General features: G+C 40.1%; 3 protein-coding genes across 9 annotated transcripts in view; all 3 read right to left on the reverse strand.

Moving 5' to 3' along the window:
- Positions 1 to 14,186, reverse strand: part of LOC129720012 (alpha-1,6-mannosyl-glycoprotein 2-beta-N-acetylglucosaminyltransferase) — a 99,637-nt gene extending 85,451 nt beyond the window's left edge. For 2 of the 7 annotated variants that reach the window (XM_055671709.1, XM_055671446.1), the window contains exon 1: positions 3,640 to 4,375. The gene's annotated coding sequence lies outside the window, so the exon portion shown is untranslated. Of the gene's footprint in view, positions 1 to 3,639; positions 4,376 to 13,846; positions 13,972 to 14,044 lie in introns of those variants that run through there. The other 5 variants (XM_055671489.1, XM_055671604.1, XM_055671552.1 and 2 more) reach the window with 5 other exon arrangements.
- A 7,636-nt stretch (positions 14,187 to 21,822) lies between these two features.
- Positions 21,823 to 22,780, reverse strand: LOC129730412 (probable prefoldin subunit 5). The gene is made up of 3 exons (XM_055689732.1): positions 22,466 to 22,780; positions 22,187 to 22,396; positions 21,823 to 22,130 (listed from the first exon to the last, which is right to left on the reverse strand). The coding sequence occupies exons 1-3, from the start codon at positions 22,565 to 22,567 to the stop codon at positions 21,945 to 21,947; spliced, it is 498 nt and encodes a 165-aa protein (XP_055545707.1). The 5' UTR covers positions 22,568 to 22,780; the 3' UTR covers positions 21,823 to 21,944.
- A 622-nt stretch (positions 22,781 to 23,402) lies between these two features.
- LOC129728378 (ATP synthase mitochondrial F1 complex assembly factor 1) lies at positions 23,403 to 24,605 on the reverse strand. The gene is made up of 3 exons (XM_055686818.1): positions 24,464 to 24,605; positions 23,794 to 24,408; positions 23,403 to 23,738 (listed from the first exon to the last, which is right to left on the reverse strand). Exons 2-3 carry the CDS (start codon positions 24,406 to 24,408, stop codon positions 23,472 to 23,474), a joined length of 882 nt encoding a protein of 293 aa, XP_055542793.1. The 5' UTR covers positions 24,464 to 24,605; the 3' UTR covers positions 23,403 to 23,471.
- Between the last annotated feature and the right edge of the window lie 2,730 nt (positions 24,606 to 27,335).

Consider the following 27,335-nt stretch of genomic DNA (forward strand, 5'->3'; position numbering starts at 1 on the left):
GAAGGGAGGGGGGTATAACGTTAGGTGACGTCACATGGAAAACATTTAAAACTAAAAAAAATGACTGAAAAACTTGTTTAGTCTACCTCTTTTTTATTCACAACCTTTTGATTTATAATCAAACTGAAACTAATTAGACAAAACCAATAACAACAGAAAGTTGTTTCAAGGCGTCAGCAGAAAGTCGTGATTTCCCAAATGGTTTTAATGGTTTTTACGCAGTGCCGCATATTAATCTGTACTGGGAGCTACAAAAATCCTGTAAACCTGTGAAAAAACAACTTTAACAACGTTTGTTTATTGTTTTGAGAAAACTGTGACTGCATTGACTCTGTTTATATTGCTTCTGAACTATAAGCTCACTTTTCAATGAAACTTGCGTGATCACGTTCATTGTATCGTTACTGAGCCTGTAACAAAGTTTAGTCTGTACTTTTCTGTACTTTTTACGAAAATCTGAAAGTGTACAGTACAGAATCTGTACCAAAAAAAAAAAAAAAACGAAAGAACCTGTACGTACAGGTGTACTGGTTGAATCTGCCGTCGGCTTACTACTCGAAGCAATCGTTGGAGGAGATGGACCCTTGTTGCGCCCCATAGAGATTTTCTTGGCAAAACTGAAGCGTAAGATCTACTCAAACCATTTTGTCGCGAAAACTGAGGAGAAAGACAGAACTCAAAAACATGCTTACACGCATGTTTTCGTCCACCATGGTGATTGTTCCGATTACCTGCCGGAAAGCCACCTATGAACCTTCCCTATATACCACTACCCACTCGGGAAAATAGTGTGACGCCGGCCCTGCTGACAACCCAAACATTCAAGTGTTCTTCTTGGTATTAGGTGAAGGTAACAACAGGTAAGAGATTGTTTATGGAGGGCCAGTTACGGGTAATGTGGAATAATGCGGGTCTACAGTAACCAAATATTCCATCACAGCTGCCACATAGAACTGTTGCATTAGCTGCACTGTCGCGCTCAGCATAGTTCCCTTTCTAAGAAAACGGCGAATGTAATTGAAACTGGAGACCAGCAAGATTCAAACGGAAATCAGCAGATTCTGGAATTATTTGTCATTTAACAAATTCAATTTAGGCTAGATTAGCTGCAATCCTGCATATAATTTCACACATTTGAATAACAAGATTTTTCCAAAAGTAACCCTTAGACAAATGGCAGAAAATTGATAATTACTTCAGTTAAATAATTTAAGGGAGCCTAATAGTGCAATAGAATGAAAGTCAAATTTTTGTTTGCTACCTTTTATACCACACTTTCGACAGAAACTCTCAGTGAAGGAAAAGCCTCGTAGACTAGAAAATTACATAGAAAATACTTATCACAGAGTCATTCACAAGTCAAATTGTTTTGGGGGAGAAAAGCAGTAATTAATTATTTAGTTTGATTTAGACTAAAACTAAGAGATTTTTTTCTTTGGTCTTGTTTAAGGCTCTAATTGGTCAAAATAAGCGTTCAACGAGGCTCTAGAGCGGTTTCATGTCAAATGATCTGAAAATACCTAAAAATTTTATCGACCATTTAAGATTTGGAAGAAACTTTGGAAACGAGTTTGGATTAGCAAACTGAGTATTTTCCGCGGTTGGACAAAAGACTCAAGAGTAATATTTTAAAAGGTCGTAAGCATTTTGGCGTAGGTTTTATTAGAGGCATAATTTTAATATTCCTCCATCCTGGACTTTTAATTACAACTTTGGTTACAACTTCAGGCTTATATCTTTTTTGAAGCATAAGTTTCCTACAATTCATTCTCAGACAATTTTCCTGCATAACACTCAGTTTGCTACGCCAAATCATAAAAAATAGTCGATAGGTCAGTTGACATGGAAACTCTCTACATTTTCCAATAGTAGAACAGGACGCATATCTAATATTCCAATCGACTGCTGCTAGGATAAAGCAAACCTGTTGAAAAATGACTAAGTTTTTAGCATTTTATAGTGGAAATTTTTTGTGTCGCTCGCAAGTTTCTCGTTTTTTTTTTTAGTTTACACCCCTGTAATGTTGCCCTAAGACATAGTTCTACGTCAAAATATATTATTTATAGTCAACCCCTTTTGGTCTCGATGGCCAACTGACAACGCTTTGAAAAACTCTCCACAAAGTTCCGATGGTTTTGGGGGTCAAGCGCGTCCAAAACCTCCTTCAACATAGCAAAATAGCTTAGTTATTCGCAGCGTCAATTTTGTTCAACTTGTTATCCAAGATCGCCCACAAATTCTCGATAGGATTTAAGTCAGGGCATTGAGGTGGCCACATCAATGGTTTGATCCGGGCCGATCGGAAGAATGCTGCTGTTTTCGTCGTCATTATCTTCCTGGAAGGTGTAGTTGTCCTCCAGCCCTATTTTCAACATGGGATCCCACACAAAATAACGATGTAACCATCAACAGTTGAAATAATTTTTTGTTGGAGTTGCTGATCATCGACCGCTTTTTGGCGAAGTAGCTCTTCAGCTTCCGTTCCGTCAAGTGACGCCGAATGGTGTCGGCCACGCTACCGAGCGTCTGATACTGGACCGCACAATGGCTCACCCCATACTTTTTGTTGGAGTTGCTGATCATCGACCGCTTTTTGGCGAAGTAGCTCTTCAGCTTCCGTTCCGTCAAGTGACGCCGAATGGTGTCGGCCACGCTACCGAGCGTCTGATACTGGACCGCACAATGGCTCACCCCATACTCCTCAACAATGTTTCGTTAAGACTTCTTACGCTCGAAGTCACGCACAATCAAATTTCGGGTTTGTGTTGAGATTTTATTTCCACTCATCTTTCTGAAATTTTCTCAAACACAAAAAACGTCACTACGCACGAAAAGTTGACTAAATAGTAAACAATCACTCTGATCTCTCTTCAGTTGTCGAATAGATGTAAACGGTAAAACAAATGTACGTAAGGAGATTTAAATAAATTTAAGGACAAGGGTCATTTTTGTTTTTCTATAAAATAAACGAACGATACTGAAATGGTCGACGAAATGAAAAAAAAGTGCATTCCAAAAGCTCAAACCGGTAAAAAATAAAAGATTATAGCTGTTCAATTATTCCTGTTAATTTTGGTCATTACCAAAATACGCCAACTTACGTGAGAGTGTCGTATAGAAATTACTCGTCGGGTTCGTCGCTTTACCGTTATGTTTACGAGGAACCTCATTAAGGTCTTTGAATAATCGATAATGACTGGGGACATAAAAATTCACAGGAATGGTCGAATGGCTATAATCTTTCATCTTTTTCCGGTTTGAGCTTTTTGAGTGAACCTATGATTTGAAATGGGGGTGGATTCCAGTTCAGTAGTTCACGAATGAAAGAGAAGAAATATGTTACTTTTCCACTAACAGCAGTATTTATAATTTTACAAAACGGTTTATATTTTAAATAAAGTTCGAAGTTATCAATTATCGTGATTCCTAGTACAAAATGTATGCAACTCTATTACTGAACGTTTGTTTGTTCACAATTCCTCGAAATCTGAACGCAATAGAGAAAAACTAAAATGATTCCCAAAATCATCTAGTCGAAAATAACCAAGAAAAGCCTACTGTGTTCTTCACCTGATTCATATAATTCAAACCACATGCGGCATGTTCTGTCATGGGGTGTAGAAACAAGCAAATACTAACCTTGATTGAGGAAACTATTTAATGGATATCGATTCTCCGGCAGCAATCATCATCGTCGTCGTCGTCGTTGCTGCTGTTATATTACGCCCCGTTAAACCTTGAACTTGGGCCGCCCTGAAGGAGGAACAACGGAAGCACAACTGCAAAACACCGCCGCTAGCTGGGCGCTGACGCCTTATGTGCAATCGAAGTTGTTTTTGTTAGATTTTTTTTATACTGCGGTAACGGCACGTTTACACGGGTTTTATTTTGCTATTTGGCTATTTGTTTTTTCTCTATTTTATTTACACTTTCAGGGGCGTTTTACACACGTACGGGAACACCTCTCCCTAGGTGCACTGGTTTGGATTGGTGCCAAAATTTGGCACGCTTCAATACGCGCAATGCGTGATTTCAATCTCTAAATGTCAATTTCAAAAACCCTTTTTCACGCATCAATTAACACAATTTGGTTGAACAGATTTGAAACACTTGTTTTTCGGATAATAATTTTTTGGCTATCGATCGTTTTGCAATTCTATTCACTGACACCGTAGGCATTTCGCGACCACCTGTGAATAAGCATGACAATCAAGACACGCTTGGCAAGTTCCCTATTACACTCCGGCTGCGGCTATGTTTCATCCGATGGCCGATGACCACTTTCTCGACAGACTGCAGAGAAACGCGACCGGAACGTCCAAGTTAGTTCATCGCTACACTCATACTGAACCGCTTCTGTGACACGCGGAGAAACAGAGAGCCGGAGTATGATACCGGCGGCCGTCAAGCGCCACAAGAAGAGCTGGTATCGACTCGCGCTGCGGATGCCGACACATGTTACCGAACGCACACCCAAAAAGCTTCGAATCGCAAACCGCAAACTAAATGGTTGCGTAGAGGTATACGGGTCTGTGCTGTTGTGTTGCGTTCTAGTATACGGATAGCATGATGAGGATAGGTGTAATGTTTTCCGTCAGAGTCTCTTCGAGCGTCGTGAGAGAGCGAATGATTGCGACTTGCGCCTCAAACCAATTCGCGGGTGGAAGACAACGACGATGGAGCTTGGAGACCAACCCAAACACAAGACGGTGTGTAGCAAGCTGATATTGCCGCGAGGAGGTGTGCGTTGCGCGTATATGGATCTTGTTCGTCTGATAGTGGTTTATTTTTTTTTTGCTGCAGTGGTTAAACGATAGCGATTGACCTGTCGATTTCTTACACCTTCAACTGTGTAGTAGCGCACAGGTTGTGGGCAATGAGCGAGAAGTCGTCACTGTTGTTGGCTTTTGTTTTGCCTACCGAAAGTGGAATGAACCACGCGGGTGGGGAGGAAGGCGTTGGACCGTATCGATGCGAAGGTAGCATAGACAGAGTGCCGTATGATTATGATGAAATCATCAGCTGAACATATCGGTCGATGGACGATAATGATTGATGCATAAGTATGTTAGCGATCGAGAACTGGTTGGCGTATTTTTAATTTTCCATTTAAGTATAAATATCGAACAGAAAAAAATCGTTTAGACAGGCCCACTTTGGCTGAAAGCTCAATCAGATGTGACTTGTTATTTGATATTAGTTACAATTCATGAGTTTCAAAAATCTAAAAAGGTGCATGGGGTAGAAGCATCGGTTTTGGCCATAGCACCAGTTTTGGCCATGATAGAATTAAATTGATAATTGTGAAGAAGTATCTTGAATTACTCCTATTTCGAAGTCTCCTATTGAAACTGCTGATGTGTTCGACAAATACATTACTTATTGTAGCAAACAAATATGCGTATTTTACTTTTAATAAAGGATCTAATTATACTCTCCCAGGTTTACTGTACAGTCTACCGTTTAGGTAATTTGCAAGCTATTTTTGATAGAGCATAATCTTGTTTAAGTTTGTTCATTTCTATAGCAACTTTTGTTACCAGCATCAGGCACAACTTATCACAGCACATGGATTAAAAAAATAGGCATTATGATATGATTTTTCTCTGCAATATCAAAAATAACAAAAGCTTCCGAAAACGATCAATGATCCATTCTTGGCCACATATCAAAGCAATTCCATAATTCATAATCCTGATATTGGCCATATGTAAACAAATCCATGGTAACGTATAAACATTGATGCAAAACATGAAAAGTACGAAGTTCTTGGGGCTGTCATAAGATAACGCATGAGATTCGTGAAAACACAAAACTGGTTTTGGATAAGAAATATTGTATTGTATTGATATAATATATCCGTTCCGTATAATATATCCGTTCTCTATTTGTTCAGATTATTTACAAAATTGTAATCTCGGTTGTATCTACCGAAACTAACGCTTCGGACTGTTAACTATAGTTGGTAAATAATACGAATAAGTTTCTATTTGAAAAAAAAGCAAAGAGCGGAAGCTCATTAATAAAGATAAATGACAGAAGAAAAATTGACATAGATCAATGATGTGATGTCAGTGTTATTAAATATCCTCCTCAATTTAAATAAAATTCTAGCTCGAAGTACTTTGCACTGCTAGCTATGTGTGAATATAATATTATAATTTATTTTGATTAATAGATATACTGGCCTTTTAATTAGTTAAATAACGAGGATTTTCTGCTGATAAGATATATCTACATGGTAAAGTCAAATTATAAAATAAATTCGTGTGAATTCAACTTTTTTGCGAATTGGCCAAAATAGGAGCCCCGAGTGGCCAATTAAGAAATGCTATGGCCAAAATAAGAGCCTAGAGAAGTTTTTTGGTTTGAAAATAAATAAACAAAATAGCTTAATTTTACTGTTAAAACTCAATGTTAGTGAAAAATATTAACGTGTTTACCCGATTTCCACGTTGAACTGATTCAAATGCATATTTTTAGAAGGAAGCAGACCAAATATCTCTCATTAATAACATACTATGGCCAAAACCGGTGCTTCTACCCTACAAAATAAATTTTCAACTATTTCTTGGAAACCAAGTACCTTCTAGTACCTTGTTGTCAGTTGTCAAACATTTCCATAAAAGAATATGTCATATAAAAATATAAGTTATAAAAGGTTACAGAGTGTCTTAATTTTATATTACAATCAGTTATTTTAAAATTTCACCAAAATTTAAGATATTTTAATCTTTTTTATTTAGCCATGGCCCTCCTGGACACCTTCTAAATCCGATTATGGACAAATTAAACCTCAATTATTACTTTAAATTACATCATCAATATGTTTAGAACGCACAGAACGGTATTTGACAGCTTTAGGCTGTTATTTTGAAACTGGAATTTTCTATTTTCGCTTTGCTTATGACGTCAAAACGCGACTGTATCTGAGGTTAACATTCCGGTTCCAGAAATATCCAATCCATATTTGGAGGTATTTGGCAATTCTAGGATGTATCCAGTAGACTGGAGGTCGCCATTCTGGATTCTAAAATTGCATGGTTATTCTCCTGGTTCTGGAAACACTTGTATTGGGTATCTACTCATATTTAACTATTGAAGGCTGTTTTACAGGGTGGCAACGAGAAAGTGAAACACTCTGTTTATGTCTTGAAACTCAATTTGAATGACATCTATAAGTACTAAAATTACAATATACTTAGTTGAGTTTAAATCTTTCACCTTTGTGTTTGATAACGGCCCGCAGATACTTTTCGAAGTCATTGCAAGAAGCACGCACATCTTCATTCGGCATTTCGTCCCAAATCTTCACCAAACGGTTTTTAAATGTCTCCAAACTCAAATGCCTAACGTCGTCCACCTTTCCTAGCATGTATTTCCAGATACTAAAGTCTAGCGGGCACAAATCCGGTGACATTCAAATGAACTGATAAAACAAGGCAAATTGTGCTACACCATTTCTGAACGATCAATGCCTCATGCGCTGGTGCTGAAACCTGTCGAAAGCAAAACTGCCTTTCACAAAAAGTATTTCAGCGATGCAAATAGCCTTTGATAACGTGTTGCAGGTAGTACTCCTTATTTATTTTCACGCCCCTGTCAATGAATAGGAATGGTAATTTCCCTTTGGTCGATATATCTTTTCAAACCATCATATCTGACGAATTTTGATATCACTCGACTGCTCTTTCATCAGCTGGCATGCCTGCTCTTTCATCAGCTGACAGGCCTGCTCTTTCATCGAGGACATGCTTCATAAACACGGTCATTTTGCTTGTTCAAAGTTGCCTCCAGAGTAAACCATTTCTTTTCCGAAAAATATAATGGGAAAACCTGCGTGCGCCTTCAGCAGCAACCGAGATCTCTAGCAACCTGGTTAGCAATATATTTTCGACTTAACTCGTGATTTTTTTGCTTCTTAGAAGCTGAATATCCAAGGGGCTTTTTGATAACATTTTGCAAGGCTCATGTTCATTTCACAGGCCATTTTCTTGCCGAACGGGCTGAATTTAGCCGGAAACGTTCCTTCACGGCTTTGATGATGATAGTTTCTTCTTGGGAACAATCGTGCAACCTGGAAAGGTGTAAAAGCGGGCCGGTAGAGCCAGCAATGCTGAGACTACTTCTACACCGCCTCAGGGTCGGCTCTCGTGTATTGGTCGAATTAAACACTTGAACTTCGTCTCAAACAACTCTTTTATTTAGTTTGTCACTCCCACTTCCTCGTCTCTTCACTTTCTTAGCATTCGGGGCCCCTTTTCCTACGTCTGCTTACGTCCTCCTTTTTTAGCTTTGCCACTGCCTGAAGTCCATTGCCACTCGCCTTACCGGTGTCCCAGTTTGTCGTGGTGCTCCGAGGAACTAGCTAACTCCAGTAGGGACAACTATCCAGGTTAAAGAGCTGGATCCTAGCAGCTTTCTTACAGGAACATGAGGTCCCGATTGAGCAGTTTTTTTCCACGATTCCTTAACTTCACTTCCCAATTTCTCTTTTTCTAGTTTATCTCAGCTTTAAACTTTTTACCCTTTCAGCAAACAATAGTCGCACTGTCGCTTTTATTTTAATTTGAATTCGTTTACCGTACAACCTTTCACCTCGAGTTTCTGCCGATTAGTCAAAATGATGGTTGGCGGTTGATTTTTTGGCGCTCTCCACCGGTTCACCCATTAATTCCGCCCCTATTTCCAGAGGTTTTTTCGCCTCCGCCCCGTGGTCGTTTTACGAAGTGTGTCTCCTGGTGGCGACTAGGTGCATCTCTTCGACGTCTGACATCTGAGAGTACCGCTTTTAACTAACTTGTTCTGCAATTACCTAACTTCAAAGTATGTAAAGTGCCACAAAACGGTGTTCATATTTGGAATTTTCGTTAAAGTTTCTGTTTCTGTCAAACCTACGATCTGAAAGCTGTACTCTCACAACTAAGCATGTTTCTAAATTGAAGTGATTTATGCAGTGAATTGACGGCCAAATTTCTAGCGAAGCAATCCATCAACGAAATCGATGTTCTGTTTTTAATCACGTAATTTAACGAATTACTGAAATGACAGACTCCACCTTTGGTTTTATCCCGATTGCCAACGCGAGGCCGAGCATTGTCATACTGTTAAATCACTCGGTTCATGGGTGAAAATCATGAGGAATTCAAAGTCCTTGCTTTTGAATCCGTATGCATTAATTTGGAAAAATCATGAAAATGATAGGGAAACTGTGGGTAAAATAAACAGAGGTTGTAAAATGGACACCTGTTTAAATCTCAACTATTACGTTGACAATAAATACAGGGCACCCTATCTCAGAATCTTTAGAAACTATTCGATACAAACTATGCGACATGAAACAGTCAAACATCGAAAATAATAAACAACAACAAAAGACACGTGTACATTCTTGGTGCTGGTGATATTGGCCAAAAAAGGGAATGACGTTGTTTTTAGTGTAGAACAGTTTTTTGTAGGGATTTTTGTGCAACTACCAACCAGTGGGTAAAATGGACAGTCATGGTGGTGGAAAGGAAATGTGCAAATTTCCATTGAAAATTCTAGACTAGATACTTTGTGTTTAGAACAGAAAAACGCAATGGTAAACCTAAACCGATGTACAGATGGCGGCGGCTAAGCGTGCCGTTGGATGCGAAATGTTCATAAAACAAATGGTGAAATCATTTCCCAGTTTTTTTTTTGTGGATAAGGTCATAAACCTATTGCTATTAATTGTAGGACAACCGGTAAAAATTCAACTGTTGGTGAATGCATAACTGTGTCACGTGTTATGGAACAACATTTTACTACCAGTAAAGTGATAATTAACGTTCACGTCAAAGGAGGTACCACCTCCCTATGTCGATTTTACCCTCGAAAAACTCTTATGAAAAACCTCACAAAAACTTTGGAAAATACTATATTTGAGTACCTCTACTTATTTTTTGCATCAATCATTAGTTGCTCAGTTAAGCGATCGACTCATGATTTTAATGTTTAATTGTGGAGAAAATTAAAAAATAGCTTAGGGTGTCTATTTTATCACCCCTTCTCCTACACACATATGATTGCCTCTTTTCGTATCGGGACGCCTACCATGTTAATCAACTGTATGTGTTTTAATTGCGACACATGTTTATAGTTCATTTGTAAGAAATTAAGGCAGAGTTTCACTTTTTTTCAGAGGAAAATTGCAATGGATTCAAGTAGAGAACAAATCAAGACCTTGAATCTTGCTGGAATGAGCAACATAGAGTTCAGCAGGAAGCTGTCACATTTGAATTTGAGCAGATTATTTGTGTCCAGGGCTATCGAACGGTTAAGGGAAACTGTCACGTTTGTCTCCAAGCAGAAACTGGGTAAAAAACGGAGTAGGCGGACTGCAGCGGTGATCGAAGCGATTTAAGAATGCATGCATAAAAGCATAAAAATTCATCGATATAAGCGATTTGTTGCATGCGGTGGATTACCTTCTTTCGAACCAAAGATTCTCATCAAGGGTTGGTTGTCGTTTTGCAGTGTGAATTTCCGACCTAGGATCATCTAGTGAAACTTTGGGACTCCCAGCACCATCGCCAAACCTTCCTTTTCCACTTGACTATATCCAATTTCGGCTTGAGTAAGTAATTGCCTTCTTGAAACCTTCAGGAAATCGATGTAAGGCGACTGCACCATTACCGGTCTCAGATGCGTCTGTCGCGTCGATGATTTCCAGATTCAGGTCATAGTGCGTGGGCAACAGGTCTGATTGTAGCATTTGCTTGATTTTTTTAAACGAATGTTGGCATGTTGATGACCAATGGAAATGGACATCATTTGCCGAACGAACTTCAAGTAAAAATTGACACCACCCAAAAAAGACTGAAGGCTGGTGACATCGGTTAGTGCTGGCATCTTGGAACTTGTGTTGAAGAATACTGCATCTCTTCCTCATCCTCTTCTAGCCTCTTGAAAAATGCCGTAGGACATGGAGATGTTTTTACTCGGTTTTGCTGTATACCATAATGTCATCCAGGAACGAATTTACGTCGTCGAGGTCAGGTAACATGCCGTTCATCAGCTGTTGGGAAGCTTCAGGGCAGACTTTACACCTGGTGCCAATCTGTTGAAGCGATAGAGTCTTCGATGGATGTTGATTGTTAACAGCTGCTTCGACTCGTCATCTACTAGAAGGTACGCATCCGACGAGTCGATGATGCTGAAGAACTTGCAACCCTTGAGAAAAATCGACCGGTGTGATAATTTCTAGCTGTTTCGGACGATCTATATCGGCATCAACTTTCACTACATATGTGAACGGAACTGGACGCTTTGGGTTGGACACGGGGCAGCGTTGAACAGCTTGACTTTCGTCTTCTTGCAAAGACCGAGGGACTCCTTTGTACTGCTCGATCGGAGGTTGAATAGAATTGGATCGTACCTACTTGATTGCAGATTGCCGAAAAAGGACCAAGGCTCATAAAGTTTAATTCAGTCGAGACCTAACAAATTGAGTTTTGGATGTGTGATTACATAGCAGGTGCCGTTTTTGATGACTCTTCCCAAAGGTAAATGAAAGGAAGGTAAATCAGGAATGAATCAATTTTTCACATCTACTCACTTGTTACCGCAAACGCGGTTACTTTGGTTTGCTCGTGGTAACAATTTCGCAGGAATATTGTCGACTGGGTTGCCAGATTTTGATTGCTACTGAAGACGCACGCCGCTTAAAACAATTTGTTTCAAGATGAAAAATTGTTTACGTTTTAGGCTGTTTTGAAACACAACGCTCCTGTGTAGCTCCAGCTGCGATAGTTTGGTGAATAATATCCAACAAAGGAAAGTCGCCACTAGTATTCATCGACTGGACGTCAGCATTGGAAGGGAAGGTTGCATATTCAATTTTAGGCTGCTTTTTGCCGCTTGCCGATAGCTCGATCTACGAGTACAATTTAAAGAAACGATGTATGACAACTTTTAGTTCCTGAGTAGTACTACAAGTTTGTCGAATAGTGCAATGCTCTAACTTTTATGCCTTAAGCCCATATTCGGTCAATATTCACGGTGACTATTATGATATTCACCGCGAATACTGGTTGGATATCCCACTGGGTATAGGCTCCTACACTTGAGGCATAAGAGTTAGAGCAATGCTTTCTTCGACAAACTTGTAGCATTGCTTAGGCACTACAAGTTTATCGTACATCATGTTCCGAAACAGTACTTATGGAGCAAGCTATCGGTACGCCAATTGAATTGAATTGACACCTTAAAATTGAATATGCGATTTTGTTTGAGGGCACATGTTAGGAAAACACTCGACTTTAGTCACTTTTAAGAACCGTTTGGTGAAAATCTGGAATGAAATGCAGGTCGAAGTCGTGCGTGCGGATTGTGTTAATCAGTTTATGCTGACGTATTGAAACTTTTCTTAATGTTACTAGTCCCGATTTAACTCGAGAAGAGTTCGACAAATCTAAATTGTACGCGTTAGTTTTGTTTTATTTGGCGTCAGGTTCATATTGTATAAACATAATGAATATAATCTGGAAAAGGTAGGAAATCGTAAATAGCAAATTTTTAACGCCCTTCCTTGCACAAACCATGCCTAGCAGATTACTATGATATCGGGCTACGAGGCGGTAGATTACAAGTTCATTCTGGAGTAGCGTCGTTGTCACGGCGGTTACCAGGTAAACAAAACGTGTTTATCAGGAAAGTTTTCAAAAGGTTATTTACGAAATAGCGTAAAGCTGTGTACGATGAACTTTTTTTCCTTTTTTCAGTTGGATGCCATTTAAACCAGTATCGGTGCGTACTATAACGATCGTTTTCGATTCTTAACGTGTATTTTTAGATTGAATGAATGAGTGATTTTGGTGTTGATTTCAGTTGGTTCCGGTGAACATCTGCTGGCTGTGGTTGGAGTACTTTCGTAAAAAAAGCTTCAAGCGAAAGTTTTAAAGTATTGAAGTTGGTTCTTAGTCCAGAAAACCGAGATACAAATACTTACCGAGATTCAAATAGATCGCAACATTGTTTTTCGACAACTATTAGACCGATTTAAAAAATGTAATAACATTTAAGGTTTTGGAATTCCTTTAGAGGAAAATCCGAATTAAATAAAAATGTTAGCATAAAGGGATAAGTGAAGAATATTCCATCACTTGGCGAGAAATTGATTGGAGTCGAGATTAAAAATAGAAAGCGACACCGAAACATTTCTCACATAAGTTGAGTTGTCTGTAAATATCAACATCCCACTAGATTTAGTTGATATTTACCGATGCACTTGTAATTGTTGATTTACGATGTTGAAAAGAAAGTAAATCCTCGATTTAATCGTGCATTTTTTTATCCGAAAAAATAGAAACGGCTTCATCCATCAAAGCAATTCGTTACTATTAAGCCAAAGAATAAGTACAACCCCGGAGTGCCGCGGCATGCCGATGCGCGTAAGCTTGTGCCGTTTTTTCTTCCACCCGAGATACGACAGTGAACAAACGGCGGATGAAAGCTGAAAACTTTGTTTTGATGTTTAAAGTAATTCGCAAACGGCGTGAAATGGTGCTCCCCCGGGGGAGGGGTGAGGTCAGGCATGCGCGGATATGCTTTCATTCAGAAAAAAATAAAATCAAAACGTCAGACAGCAGATGTCTTGATTTGGGATTATTTTTTTTGTTGAAGATCAGCACAAAACTGAACCGCGTTGTCGCTGGTGTGAGATTAGATAAGCAGACAGGTTCGCAATGATGGATTTTCCTGCCCACACTCCTGCATTGTTACATCACATATTCGCAATCAACCTATAGCGTACAGAACGACTGATAAATTATTGATTCCACTGTTGAGATTCCAGCTTTGCTGTGAAATTTGTTTTCCAAACCAATTCATTCCTTTTTTTTTCTACCACACAAAGTGTCCTCCAGTGGCACTTGTCACCATATCTACTTTCAAGTTCACTTCCTCAACCAGTAGTGAACAATATTTGCCGACATTGTTTGTCCTAACAATTTTGACAGCTGGCGACACAGATTCCTATAAATGACTCGATAAACCGAACGAAATTTTCACGCGAACTCACCATGAAATATGCTCGACGACGCACTAAGTGTGACTATTTTCTTAACTGAACGAGCTCGAACAAGTATCGTGAGAGAATGCCAGATCTCGGCTGTTTTACAGTCGCGCAATGCGCAGTAATTTATCGTACATACAAGCGACGCGTACGTGTTGGTGTTTCACGAAAGCTTCACTACTGCAACAGCTTTATTGCACGCGTTTTTGGTCAAAACAAGCAATTTTCCCGTATCACTAACACACCGTACCCGGAAAACTCCGCGTGACTGTATTGTGGGCTGGTTTTCGCCACCCCCCCGGCACGCCACTGCGCGATACAAATAATGCGGATCGGTTGACTATACTAAACACGTAACGCTCCACAGCAGATCCGCAGCTTCCGTGCGTCTGTCTATCTGTTACCGGCATCTACACGACTTTTGCAGTCTATACCGAAAAAGTACCGCTCGAGAGCGAGATGCCACTGACTGACTGCACTACTGTGTGGTGAGATCGCCATCGTCGCCACCATGCGTCTTTCTTTGACCCGTTGTTGCAGCCCCAGCAGTTTGTCTCCCGATTTGTCTCTCTCGTGAACTTACATCGCGGCATATAATTTACATCACTTGTCGAAAGACGTTAGCTGATGCAAATGACCGCTGCCAGCAATAGTGATTCAGAGGAGGTGAGCCTATTTTCGTCTGGAGTCTGAACAATATATGTCCGCCAAATTATAGACAGATAAGTACGCTGAGAAAAAGTAGAAAATAATGTTAACGCTTAACGTCCTGCCAATTGATCAATGGTTTTATCTTATCAAATTATCATCAACGAAACATGTGTACTAAAAGGAAACGCCTGTTCAGTTATTGCTGAACATACGGCCGTCATCAGCCGGTGACATCTTGTCATCAGGCACCTTCATCAGCACTTAAAGGTGTTATCTGTGCGTTATTTTTGCTTTGTTTTTGTTCAATAATGATGCGTACAATATCAGAAAAAAAAATTTTAGATGGGACTTTTATGTTTTGTTTCCCAAGCGATGTAAACGTGGTTTGTCACGTGGTTGAAAACTTGATAATGACTGATACACTTTTAAGGTCACTTCAATGGACACTTTTTTTCAGAAAATTCAACAATCGTTACTAATTACATAAATGGAATATGTTAAAGTAGTGTCAGTACATTTTAGGCAGCAAATTTCAACAAATTTATGCATGATTTTCACTAAAGAATACAAAGCCATTTTAAAATCATTTTCGCAATATTTTATCATTACTAAGAGTTTTAGAAATATCTAAGAATCGTTTTTGAATCATATTAGAATCGTTTCCGTATCATTCACAAAGCATTTTAAGCATTTTTGTTTTTTTTAGATCATTGTTATATCATTTTAGCATCTATTTAGAACCTTATAGAGTCGTTTTAGAATAATTTTGAAAGTATTTTAGAATTATTTCCGAATTATTTAGAATCATTTTAGAGTAAGCTTAGGATCTTTTGTCAATCATATCAGAATAGTTCTAGAATCCCCTTACTAACACGCTGAGAATCCTGAGTAAGAATCCCCAGGATACCTTTAATTCGGTGACGGAATCGTGAAAGGAATCGCAAACACGATCCGGAGGATTCCCACTCAGGATTCTTATTCAAGAATCCTAGAGCCATATACAGGGCATTCCTGAGGATTCTTTTTTCAGGAATCCTTTTCAAGGTCACTCACGAATCCAATGTGAGGAATCCTAGAGAATCTATGCGATTCGTATGTGTTCGTCCGGGTCCCTTTAGAGCGGTGTCAAAATAATTTTAAAAATCATTTTAAAATCATTTTTCAAGTGGCACTGAAGAAGGCGCTATGTAAGCGTTAAAATGCGCATTTGCAAGTGATAAGTGAAAAGTGATAGAATCAAAAAGTGAAGTGAAATAAAAGTAAAGTGTAAAAAATGGCACATGCGACTCGTTCGTTATTGTAATGTCTGAATTTGGTTCACAAATAGAAGGAGTTGGTTCGAGGTCGAGGCAATCAATTCCTGATTTTTTAGAAGTTTTTTGTACCCAGGGTTTGCAGAATTTTAAGTTGGAGTTCGTCAATAAGCAGCGCCAAAGAAAGTTGATTATTATGTCTTAAACCGACATCACCTTCAGTTGGAATCCGTTGTCGTAATTGGTTTGCGTGTGTCAGAATTAGGCGATATCGTTCTCAAGCAGCACAGTGTAGTTAATAGAATCATTGCGCTCGATTCTACTTATAAACACAGGTTTTGTTCTATAGCTCAAACTGGAAAAAAATAAAGATTATAGCTTTTTAACCATTTCTGTGAATTTTGCTGCCCCTAGCAGATAACTTTTTCAGAGACTTGAAAAAGTTTTCCCGTAAGCCAACGAAGAAGCGACGAACCCAGTGAGCATTAACTGTGCGGCATTTTTACTCTTTTCTACATACACTAGGCGTTCCAAAATTCCCAGGAATGGTTGGTAAATAGCTGGGCAGTGAGTACCAGCAGTACCCTCGTACTAGTTGGCATGAAATAGACCCCAGTGTGGTCCAAAACAGAATGCCCAGCAACTCCTATCCCTACTTCCACGTAGTACCGACTGGGATACGAGCAAGCAAGGGAAGATCGGTGAATCGGTGGGAACTCGGTCGTATGCTGACAGGAAAGGGGGAACTGTTCTCTTGGGAGGGCAGCGTGTTTGATTTATGAATTGCGGTGTCTCGACAGCTACTCCCAAGACGGTAGTCTCATCGCGAAACTAGGCATCCGCAGCCCTAGTTAGGCAGCATGCCGAAATATTGAAATACTACTAACAATCAAGAATTGAATACGGACCGGAACATTCTGCAACGACCTAGGCGACGAAATAAGGACGACGATTGGAAGCTCGGTACGTGAAACTGTAGATCGCTGAACCTCCCGGGTGGTGACCGAATTCCGATGGATCAATTAGAACCACGCCACTTCGACATCATAGCGCCCCAGAACCTTTGTCGGAAAGGAGAGAAGGTACGGAGGATTTGTGGCCGCAATGCACAGTACTACCAGAGCGGCGGCACAACCAATGAGCTGAGTACTGGCTTTATAGTGCTATGTACGTACCGATCGGACCAGAACCTAGTTGCGGAATCTTTGCGCTCAAAACTGTCGACCGTATACCACGCGCGACATCGCCGAACCCTGCGGCTCAACATCAAGCAGCTCCGGGACCCCCAGACGGCGGAGGAATACGCACAATAGCTCAAAGCGGTACCATCCACGGCGTAGGGGTTTCCCAACAAACAACTTTGTTGGATAAAGGTTTGTTAAGCTATAGTTCAGCCGAAATCCACTGAGTAATAGCTTGTTAAGCTGTAAATCAACAAAATCGTGTGCTTCTCGAGGATGGCTGGTGTAGCATTCGCACAGCTATCGGGGAGACCGCAACGGCGACACTAGGAGTGAAAGCACCAAGTGGCAGGAACGACTGGTATGACGGAGAGTGCGAGACAGCGGTGAATGAGGAGAACCAAACCTGGGCGATATACCTGGGCAGATCGACGAGAGAGAACAAGCCAATTACAAACGGGCACGGAATGACATGACCACAACTCTCAGATGAAAGAAGCGCCAGCAAGATGATCGTGAACATGAGGAGCTGAAGCAGCTGAAGCAGCTGTACCGTGCCAGTGATACGGGGAAGTTCTAAGAGAAGTAAAACCATTCTCGCAGAGGATATGTCGACATGTGCAACGACGCGGATTGTAACCTTTTCACTGATGCCAGCGTGGTGGTCGACAGGTGGAAAGAATACTTCAATAAACACCTGAATGGCGATACAGTAAGCAGAAGCGGAGTAGGAACTGACCTAGGAGCACCAGCAGCAAATGACTGAGTACCAGCCCCCGAAGTTCATAAAGTTCTTTGTGAGATCGGGAAGCTGAAGAACAACAAAGCCGCAGGCAAATACGGACTACCGAGCGAGCTCTTTAAACATGGGAGATAGGCGCTCATTTCCAGGATTTGGAAGTAGGAAAACTGCCAGACGAGTAGATGGAGGGAGTCGTCTACCCCATTCGCAAGAAGGAAGACAAGCTGGAGTGACGCAACAACCGCGGGTTCTCGCTAATCAATGCCTCCTTCAAAATACTCTCGCAGATCCTATTCCGTCGTCTATCACCTTGAACCAGGAGGTTCGTGGGCCAGTACCAAGCGGGTTTCATGGGAGCCCGTCACCATGAACCAGGTCTTCTCAATCCGACAGATCTTATAGAAATGTCGCGAGTACAACGTGCCCACACATCACATCTCCATCGACTTCACGGCGGTCTATGATACAGTCGATCGAGAACAGCTACGGCAGATCATGCACGACAACGGATTTCCGGATAAACTGACTCGAGTGATTTAGGCCACCATGGCGCAAGTGATGTGCTACGTGCGTGTTTCGGGGATACTTTCGAGCTCCTTTGAATCGCGCATAGGGTTAAGACAAGGTGATGAACTTTCCTATTTGCTGTTTAACATCGCCCTTGAGGGTGTGATCTGGAGGGCAGGCATCGACACGAGGAACACGTTTTCACAAGGTCTGTTCAGCTTCTGGGCTTCGCGGATGACTTTGACATCATGACACGTAACTACGCGACGGTGGAGGAAACTTATGCCCGACTGAAAACAGAAGGCGGACGAATCAGATTGCGAATAAATGCGTCGAAAACGAAATACATACGAGCGAAAGGCTCCAAGAAGAACAACATCAGCCTCCCAACTCAAGTCTCTGTTGACGGCAATAAGCTTGAGGTGGTCGACGAGTTTGTATATTTGGGGTCACTGGTGACCGCCGACAATAACACCAGCAAAAAGATCCAGAGACTCATCCGACTGGAAAGCTTACCTACTTTTCACTTCGAAAGACACTTTGATCGAGTCGATTGCGACAACGCACGAAGTTAACACTGCATAAAACCCTGATAAGACCGGTAGTTTTCTACGAAATCGAGACAGTAACGACAGACAACGGAGAGTGGCGACAGCGCATGAACCACGAGATGCACGCGCTGCTTGGAGAGAACCCCACTGCACATCTGGCGAAAGTCAAAAGGTTGCGGTGGGCAGGTCACGTCGTAAGGAAGCCACACGACAAACCTGTGAAATCACTTCTCTTCAGCAACCCTGCCGGCACCAGAAATAGAGGGACGCAGCGTGCGTTATGGCTCGACCAGATCGAAGTAAATGAGACACCTGGGAGACCGGCGAAACAAAGTCGAAAACCAGTTCCCTAAAATAAAAGCAGAACAAGCATAGTCAATATGGATCCTGTCCCATGGTTTCATTGGTTTCGGTCATGACTCGAGTGTAGTCTTGCGAGACGATCTTGTTGCAACTGCACAGAAACTACACTGACGCACAAACGATTTAACTTCATCGTCGATGTCGGGCCAGAAAACGTAGCTTTTTACTAGTAATTTCATTCCATCGATTCACGGTGAAGTATTCGAATGATACATTTGCGAAATCGTTCAGGAACTACAACACGATCGCAAAACATAACACCTCCTTGGGTAACATGAAGACCAGAGGTAGAAGAACTGTTTGGCCAACCGTTGCAGATGTAGTGTATTACCTCTTGTAAAAGCGGGTCGACGATCGGGTTTCTTTGGCGATCATATCTGATGTAACTGGCAAACTAGACATCGAATCTTCGAGAAAGGCCTCGATAGTTTTGGCAGGGTGTGAACTGAGACCATGTTTATCGACGATGTGACCCAGAAATTTAATCTGCGAAAGAAAAAACGAAATCATTTTTCGATGCGCAGGTGAAATTCAGATTTTTTAATGCGCTGAAGTTGTTCAGAGTTGCGATCTTCCTGAGTCTTTCCAGCAATTATTTTATCGTCCAGGTATGGCTTCACGTTTGGTATTACAGAAACCATGCTTTCCATGATCCTCTGGAACGCTCCAGGCGCAGATTAGACCCAGGACAGCAATCTATTGTATACTGGAACAAATCTTTGTGCGTTTATAGTGAGCAGTATAAGATACCCTGTCTAAACTTCGACTTGGAGATAGGCATCCGAAAAATCGATACAGAAGAAGATACGGTGGCCGGCTACTTTAACGAATATATCGTCCGGAGGCGGCAGCGACTGTCAATGTGACTTGAGTGCGCCATTGAGAGCTGTAGACTAGTCACCACGAATGCGTGGCCCAATCAGAGAACTGGACTGGCGAGATGACGTCGTTGGCTTGAAGTCTCTGAAGCTCAACGTTCGGCAGGGCAGCGTACGCCCTAGGTCCCTTTGGGTAGTAAACTGGTCGAGCATCTGGCGTTGCATTAGCTTGTTTGCAACATCCGAGGGTTGACTGGAACACTTTAGGATACTTGGCTTGCAACTTCTGCATTATCATCTTAGAATTTTGCTGAATGGTGGCGCCCGTCATTCTATCATCACACCTGGGATTGTGAAATTCTCAGATTCCAGAGAAATGTGATTCAATGATCTTCTCGTTACTAACTAGACTGGCGTTACCATTTTGAAGAGCTGACATCCGCTGTGGCTGGTTTGCAATGAGATTCGTCAGCCAGATAATCGCTTGCTTCAGATCTTGATCGAGATGATCCAAAATTCTATTCATTATCATTGTATATTTTTGGCTAAGAATAAAAGTATGATTCTTAGCCAAAAATTTACAATGATAATGAATAGAATTTCAAGGGCGGGGGCCTGGCGTGGTTGGTAACGTCTCCACCAACCACGGTCGACGCCTGGGTTCGAATCCAAACGCCGACATAGGTGTCGATGGTTGTGGGGTGGCGTGATCCACTCACAACCAACCCAACAGGTCTAGATTCAATTCTAGCCGACACCGGGAGATTTTCTAAGGCGAAAAATCTCTGGGATCACGCCTTCCATCGCATGAGGAAGAAAAGTCGTTCGCACCGGTCCGTTAATCAACGGGTCGTAAGTTAGGGTCCTGGGTGGAGTCGCCTCCCTGGGCGTCGGTAATTGGCGCAACAACAGGGGCGGAAATAGACCGACGGAAAATAGGCGAGAATAAAAAAATGAATAGAATTTCGAATCATCTCGGAAGCCCATTTTGTGACCGTGACAGAGTGTCTCAGAAATTTGTTGACAGATAGTTTACCGACCGAAGACTCACTGATCGTTTTTGCTCGATAACTATACATATTAGGTATAAGTTTTTCGATTTGCTGGGTCACCTGTTTCGACAATTTGTAACTCAAAAAACCTCAAAATTTTCTTTTTGATATTAAATTTCAAATCAACTTTGATTTGGTGTATAATAAAGGTCTATTAATGACCTTAAACATTTTTCATAATGGGGCTTATTACGGGAGTCACTTCACGGTGAGATGACAACCGTAATAGGCACGTTAAAAGTGATTCCCATTTGATTTGCACGCGACTTTTTTTCTCCGTGAGATTTTTTCACTTCGTTCTCACCGTGAAGTGACATCCGTAATAAGCCCAAATAACATTCACGTTGTCTCCTTCATTGAGTCTTTCATGGGGAGAAGAAATTATCAAAAAAAAAAATAATAATAATAAATAAATATCTTAATTTAACATTGAGCACATATGAACAATGGACATTGCATATTTCTATCTAGGGCTCTATTGTAGAAGTTGAGTAGACTTGACTCGAACATGTATTTCTAATGAGACGAGTTGCTCGTGGGCTATAACGATTAGCAATTTGTTTCTATAATGCATCGCGAGTGGATATATACTTGAAAAAAGAGAACCAACATTTCAAAAATCCACAGTCGTAAGCGGGATTGCTTCTAAACTAAATCAAACCAACGTTTCAGAATTCGAGCGACGGTGATCGATTATTTATGAAAGCATAAATTAATAAAATCTTGTTCAATTAAAGCAGAGAATGAAGCGATAAACAGAACAGGGCTGGCTGTGACGAGGGAGGAAACTATTTTTCAATTGCTTCCCGTTGTTTTTGCATTTCTTTTTCGAATTGCAGCAGCTTGATTTCCATGACCTCCCGGATGGCATCCCGAATTTTCGATTTCTCCATTCCAAGTACTTCTATTTTTTCCATTTGTTTCTGCACAAAATCTACACGCCGCTTGAACAGATCCTTCGCACCCTCCAGGTCCTACAATAATAGTATAGAGAAATTGCATTTGTAGTGTTCTTCGGATGTTGACTTACATTCTGCACGTAGTAACCAGTGCCGATGTCTATGATCACATTATCCGCATCCTTGATTGTCCCTGGTACGTACATACTCCCTGTCAGAGGAACCAGGATTTGCTTTTCGGTCCAGTCGGGCTTGAATTGTTCCAACGCTTCCTTTGAGCCGGAATATTTGACGCGGGCCATTTTTAACGCCTGCAGTGATTCTTGGAACAACGTAAGCTCCTGCAAACACAAGTCATATTCATTCTTCAAAATCAATCACCCACGCAACTTGCCACTTAATGTACACACCTGATCAAGTTGATTCTTTAGCTGAGTCAGCTGCTGGAGGTTAAGCGTGCTCAGGTCGATTTGCTGCATCTGTGGCTTCTCGGTGGCGGATATTGCGGACATTTTTGCTGCTGTCGCCGACGCTGGCTGCACGACTCTCCGGTGAATACAAATGTGGCGGTGCACGGCCTACGGGTAGCTTGCCCGAAACGAGAAACACGGATTCGGTTCGGCAAAAAACGCGCTCCGCAAGCCGAAATTCACTGACACAAAACGAGGACACAGCTAGTTCGTGATTTTGCGGATGGTTCTGCTTTTGACGTTTCTCCTTTGTTTCGTGTGCTTGTACGCATCTGTACGCATGCACAGTAAAAAAAAAAGACAGAAATGGTTTGACGAGGGGTGATCCAATTTATAATTGGAATATACTCAATGAACAACAAAATAAATTAAAATGTTAAATTGACCAGAGCAGTGTGTTTCAAACAGACTACACTAAAGTCGCGGGGGATACGTGCCGCGTAAATTCCGGAATCCGCGTAAAAAAACCATCGTTAATTTTGCATTCCGAGTGAAGGGGAACCGAAATCCGGGCAAAAAAAAGACCGCGTAAATTCCGGAATCCGCGTAAAAAATACCGCGTAAATTTCGGAATCCGCGTAAAAAAACCGCGTAAATTCCGGAATCCGCGTAAAAAAAACCGCGTAAATTCCGGAATCCGCGTAAAAAAATAACCGCGTAAAAAGCGACCTTAGTGTATTAGTAAAAGTCAATAAGACTATTTAATATTGTATTAATAATTTCCATCCACCAATTGCAGCACTATGATTAAGTTACACGGAAACTACCCTTCTAACACTCAAAAGTGAAAAATTCTGCTTTTGATGTTTGGGACTCAATAAATCATATGGAGCAAATGGCAGAAAAACTCAAACTGCCACAAACAAGAACTGTGAAATTTCTTTTCAATAATTTTCGCTATATTTATGTCTATACAATTTCAAATCGCTATCCCCATAGTAAAGTCTTACCCACCTATTTTAAGGTTATTCAGCTCTTCAATTATATCCATATGTTTAAACTTTTCCGGTTGATTGGTGAAAGTTTCCAGCAGGGCTAGTTTGCTCTTATTCTCCTGGCTGTAATACAACTGGAGCTGGTTAGCCAAGCATTGCGCTTCCTGTCCAGAGATGACCTTAGAGTCATATTCTCCCCGCATCAGGACCAGCCCCTTATCGCGTAGCTCTGTGTACATGGCAACATTCAAGCATTCCGGTGCGTTTTCCTTATGTACCTTTTGGATGAAAAGTTTTAGAATTTTACTCGCTACGAAATTCCTAATGTTTTACCTGATAATTGATCAATGGAGTAAAGTGCACTGTATTGGCAAAAAACTGCAACATTATAAACTCGTAGCCTTGGCTTCTTGGAATCGGGAGTATAAAAACCGGATATTTTCGAGCACGTTCCATCATCAGATCGTACTGCTCCAACGGAATGGCAGCAGAGATTACCTCCTTTCCCTGGTGGTACTTTAGCCAGATCTCTCTGATTTCATCCGCATTTCGATCCTGCACCAGTTCCACCTTCATAATATCACTTAATTTTTTATGCGTTTGATCTGGGTGCAGGGAATCTTTCACTTGGAGGGGAGCTTTTGGACTCAAAAGGTCCGAATAATCGCGGGTCGGTTCTGAAACAGCAGGTTTTGACTTGCTTTTCTCTTTCTCCACATTATCCAACCGAGCGAGAAACTCTTCGGGTGAACTTTGCTGAACAGCAGCTATTTTACTGGCATACTTTTCGAAATAGGGGTTCGATTCCTTTAGTTGTTCCAGTACTTTTTCCGAGCGCTGCCTAGCAGTCATTCTGAACGATCGGAAATTAGCGATAGCCTGAAGCTGGTTGTAGACAGTCACACGCAGGAAGGATTGTAACGGTTTGATACTCTGCAGTACGGCCATCTACGTGTAAGAGGGGTTGGATAACAATTTTCAAAAGCGGTTATCGATGCATTACCTAGTTTTAAACGGTTCGGAGTAATGATTACCGAAGAACACAGACGGATTGCACTTTTTCTGCTGCTTCCGACTTTATCACTGTGTGCAGCACTGTCTTTGGCTGTTATGTTTTGATCTATAACTAGTTGAACGTTCCCGGCGATGCTCGGGATCAAAGGTTTCAAAATTGAGAATCAATTTTTATATTTCATTGATGCATAAGCACAACTCACTTCAAAAATATTTCGCATCGTTTACATACATCAATATTCTAAGAACGCACAGAACGTAAACTTGAAGTCACCATTTAGAATTTCGAAATGACGTATGGAGTTCCACTTTCGGAAGTATTGAAATTGTTGGTGAAATACCACTTTAGACTATTTTCCTGAAACCGGGCCATTCCACAATCGTTTACAGTAAAACCTCTTTTTATGTCTTTTCTAAGAAAGAAATTAACGTAAGAAGAATTGAGCATGAGCATGACCAGCCATGCTCAGTTTTCCTCTACGATGAAATCTAAAGAGATGACATGTGTTTTTTTTTTCAAATTGAAAAAGGTTTGTTAGTGTCCAAGAAACACGTCTGAGAAGAAGAGAAGGTTTTCTGATAACTAACAATTGTGCTTTAATTCACAAAACTACGTAGAAATTAAAAAAGCATGAGTTTTAATGCTGAAGTCGCCCCTTAATCGATGTTCAAACCAATGAAATGTAGTCTTTCTTTAAATCAATCTCCCAAGATATAGTTTGAATAAAAGTAAAATAAAAGTGAAAAAGTAAGTCGAATCCCGTAATGTGTTACTATTCACAAAACTACGAAAATATCAGAAATGTAAAATTGTTATGCTCGACTCGCACTGAATCAAAAAATGAGTTTTTTTTGCAGGAAAATATTTGCAAGTGTTGTAGGAACAACGATTTATTATTTGAAAAAAAAATCACATGATATCGCTTAGAATTCTGATTGAAACAAATTAAAAAAATCATGGTTTTCCATTTTTCATGTGATATCCTCAAAAAACTTCCCTAACCTTAACGAATATTTCATTGTAAAAAATCACTGATCATAGCTTTAAATTTTGGTTTAGAAGCAAGTTCAAGATTAAAAATCATGAGTTTGCATGTTTCACGTAGTTTTGTGAATAATAACTTGAGTTTTAGTTATCAGATACCTGTTATTTTTCCTCAAATGTCTTTCCTGAACATCAACGAAAACTTTGATGAAAAAAGAATCATGGCATATGATTGAATTTTGATTTGGATTTAGAGACGATTGGAGTATAAAAAGTCATAATTATGCATGTCTTACGGAGTTTTGAGGATAATATCTCAAATTTTAGTATTATTTTTCCTGAAATGTTTTTCCTGAACATCAACTAACATTTCAATGAAAAAAGAATCGCATATAACCGCTTTGAATTTTTATTTAGAGACGAAATAAGCATATAATGTCATAATTTTGCATGTTTTACGTAGTTTTGTGAATAATATCTCAAGTTTTAGTTATCAGATACTAAAAATTTTTCCTCAAATTTCTTTTCTGGACAATGACAAACATTTTAATAAAAAAAAGAATCATATGTCATCGCTTTAAATTTTGATTTAGAGGCAAATTCAGCAAAATAAGTCATTATTTTGCATGTTTTACGTAGTTTTGTGAATAATATCTCAAGTTTTAGTGATCAGATACTAATAATTTTTCCCCAAATGTCTTTTCTGAACATTGACAAACATTTTAATTGAAAAATAATCATATGTCATCGCTTTAAATTTTGATTTAGAGGCAAATTTAGCACAAAAAGTCATAATTTTGCATGTTTTACGTAGTTTTGTGAATAATATCTCAAGTTTTAGTGATCAGATACTACAAAATTTTCTTCAAATATCTCAAATATCTTCAAAGAATCATATGTCATCGCTTTTAATTTTGATTTAGAGGCAAATTCAGCACAAAAAGTCATAATTGTGCATGTTTTCACGTAGTTACTGTACACCTCAGAGACGAAGGGAATAATATCAATAAGATCAAGCGTTACGGAATTCCATTTTTATATAGTAGATTCGTGTCCATGTGAATCAGTTCCGACAACTCCGACAAAGTTACCTAAATCTTCACATATTACGTAACAATTGATAAATCTAGTTGAAGATAAATAGTTTGATTAAAATAAAAGCTTTATATATTTTCATAAGTTAAGGTAATAGAAATTCGCATGCAGCTATTTCTTCCTGGTTTTGTGAATACCCTATTCAGGTAAGCAAGAGTCGACGATTGTGTTTTTAGGGTACATGTTTTAGACAAGCACAAGAAAACAAACAAAAGAAAGATTGCTAATTTCATCTATATATAGACCTTATTTTTAAAGTATTTTTTTATTAATAAAAATTTACTTAACTTTACACTAACAGTAACTACACAAGGAAAATTAAAATTAACAAAAAATATAATGTTCAGATACTGTCAGAGCTCCTTAGCCAGGCTTAAAATTAGAGTTTCTGATAATTTTGTACTGGCGGATTAGTCTAGTCAATAACCCACACGCAAATTATTGGCACAGAGAAGTACGTAACTTCCATGTGGCCCTCAAATAAGAATACCACAGTTGATATGAGAAAGGCGCGAATGATAGTTGGTATTTTGAAGTTTAATCCGTTTAATCGGTTTAATCATAAATAACGTAAATAACCGTTGTGTTGTGTAGTGAATAAAATTTAATCATTTCACTAATGTTTGGAAACGCCAAAGAACATGCCGCAGAAATCGACATTAAGTTGCGGGTAGTTCGGAAAAAAGTAGCGACACTTGCCTGCGGATACAGTGAAGAACCCATTACTTCAGGAAGTAAAGTTGATTCTGCGAAACAATTTCTCCAAAAGACGACCGATGAT

Source organism: Wyeomyia smithii, chromosome 1, assembly GCF_029784165.1.
Source record: "Wyeomyia smithii strain HCP4-BCI-WySm-NY-G18 chromosome 1, ASM2978416v1, whole genome shotgun sequence".
Lineage (NCBI taxonomy): Eukaryota > Metazoa > Arthropoda > Insecta > Diptera > Culicidae > Wyeomyia > Wyeomyia smithii.

What these genes read in the sequence shown, in the direction of transcription:
- LOC129730412 (XM_055689732.1), bottom strand. Translation starts at nt 22,567, where the DNA reads ATGTCCGCAATATCCGCCACCGAGAAGCCACAGATGCAGCAAATCGAC. An exon ending in TAAAGAATCAACTTGATCAG is followed by an intron (nt 22,397 to 22,465) that starts GTGTGTACATTA and finishes TTGTGTTTGCAG; the next exon opens with GAGCTTACGTTGTTCCAAGA. An exon ending in CTGGTTACTACGTGCAGAAT is followed by an intron (nt 22,131 to 22,186) that starts GTAAGTCAACAT and finishes CTATTATTGTAG; the next exon opens with GACCTGGAGGGTGCGAAGGA.
- LOC129728378 (XM_055686818.1), bottom strand. Translation starts at nt 24,408, where the DNA reads ATGGCCGTACTGCAGAGTATCAAACCGTTACAATCCTTCCTGCGTGTG. An exon ending in CTCCATTGATCAATTATCAG is followed by an intron (nt 23,739 to 23,793) that starts GTAAAACATTAG and finishes TTCATCCAAAAG; the next exon opens with GTACATAAGGAAAACGCACC.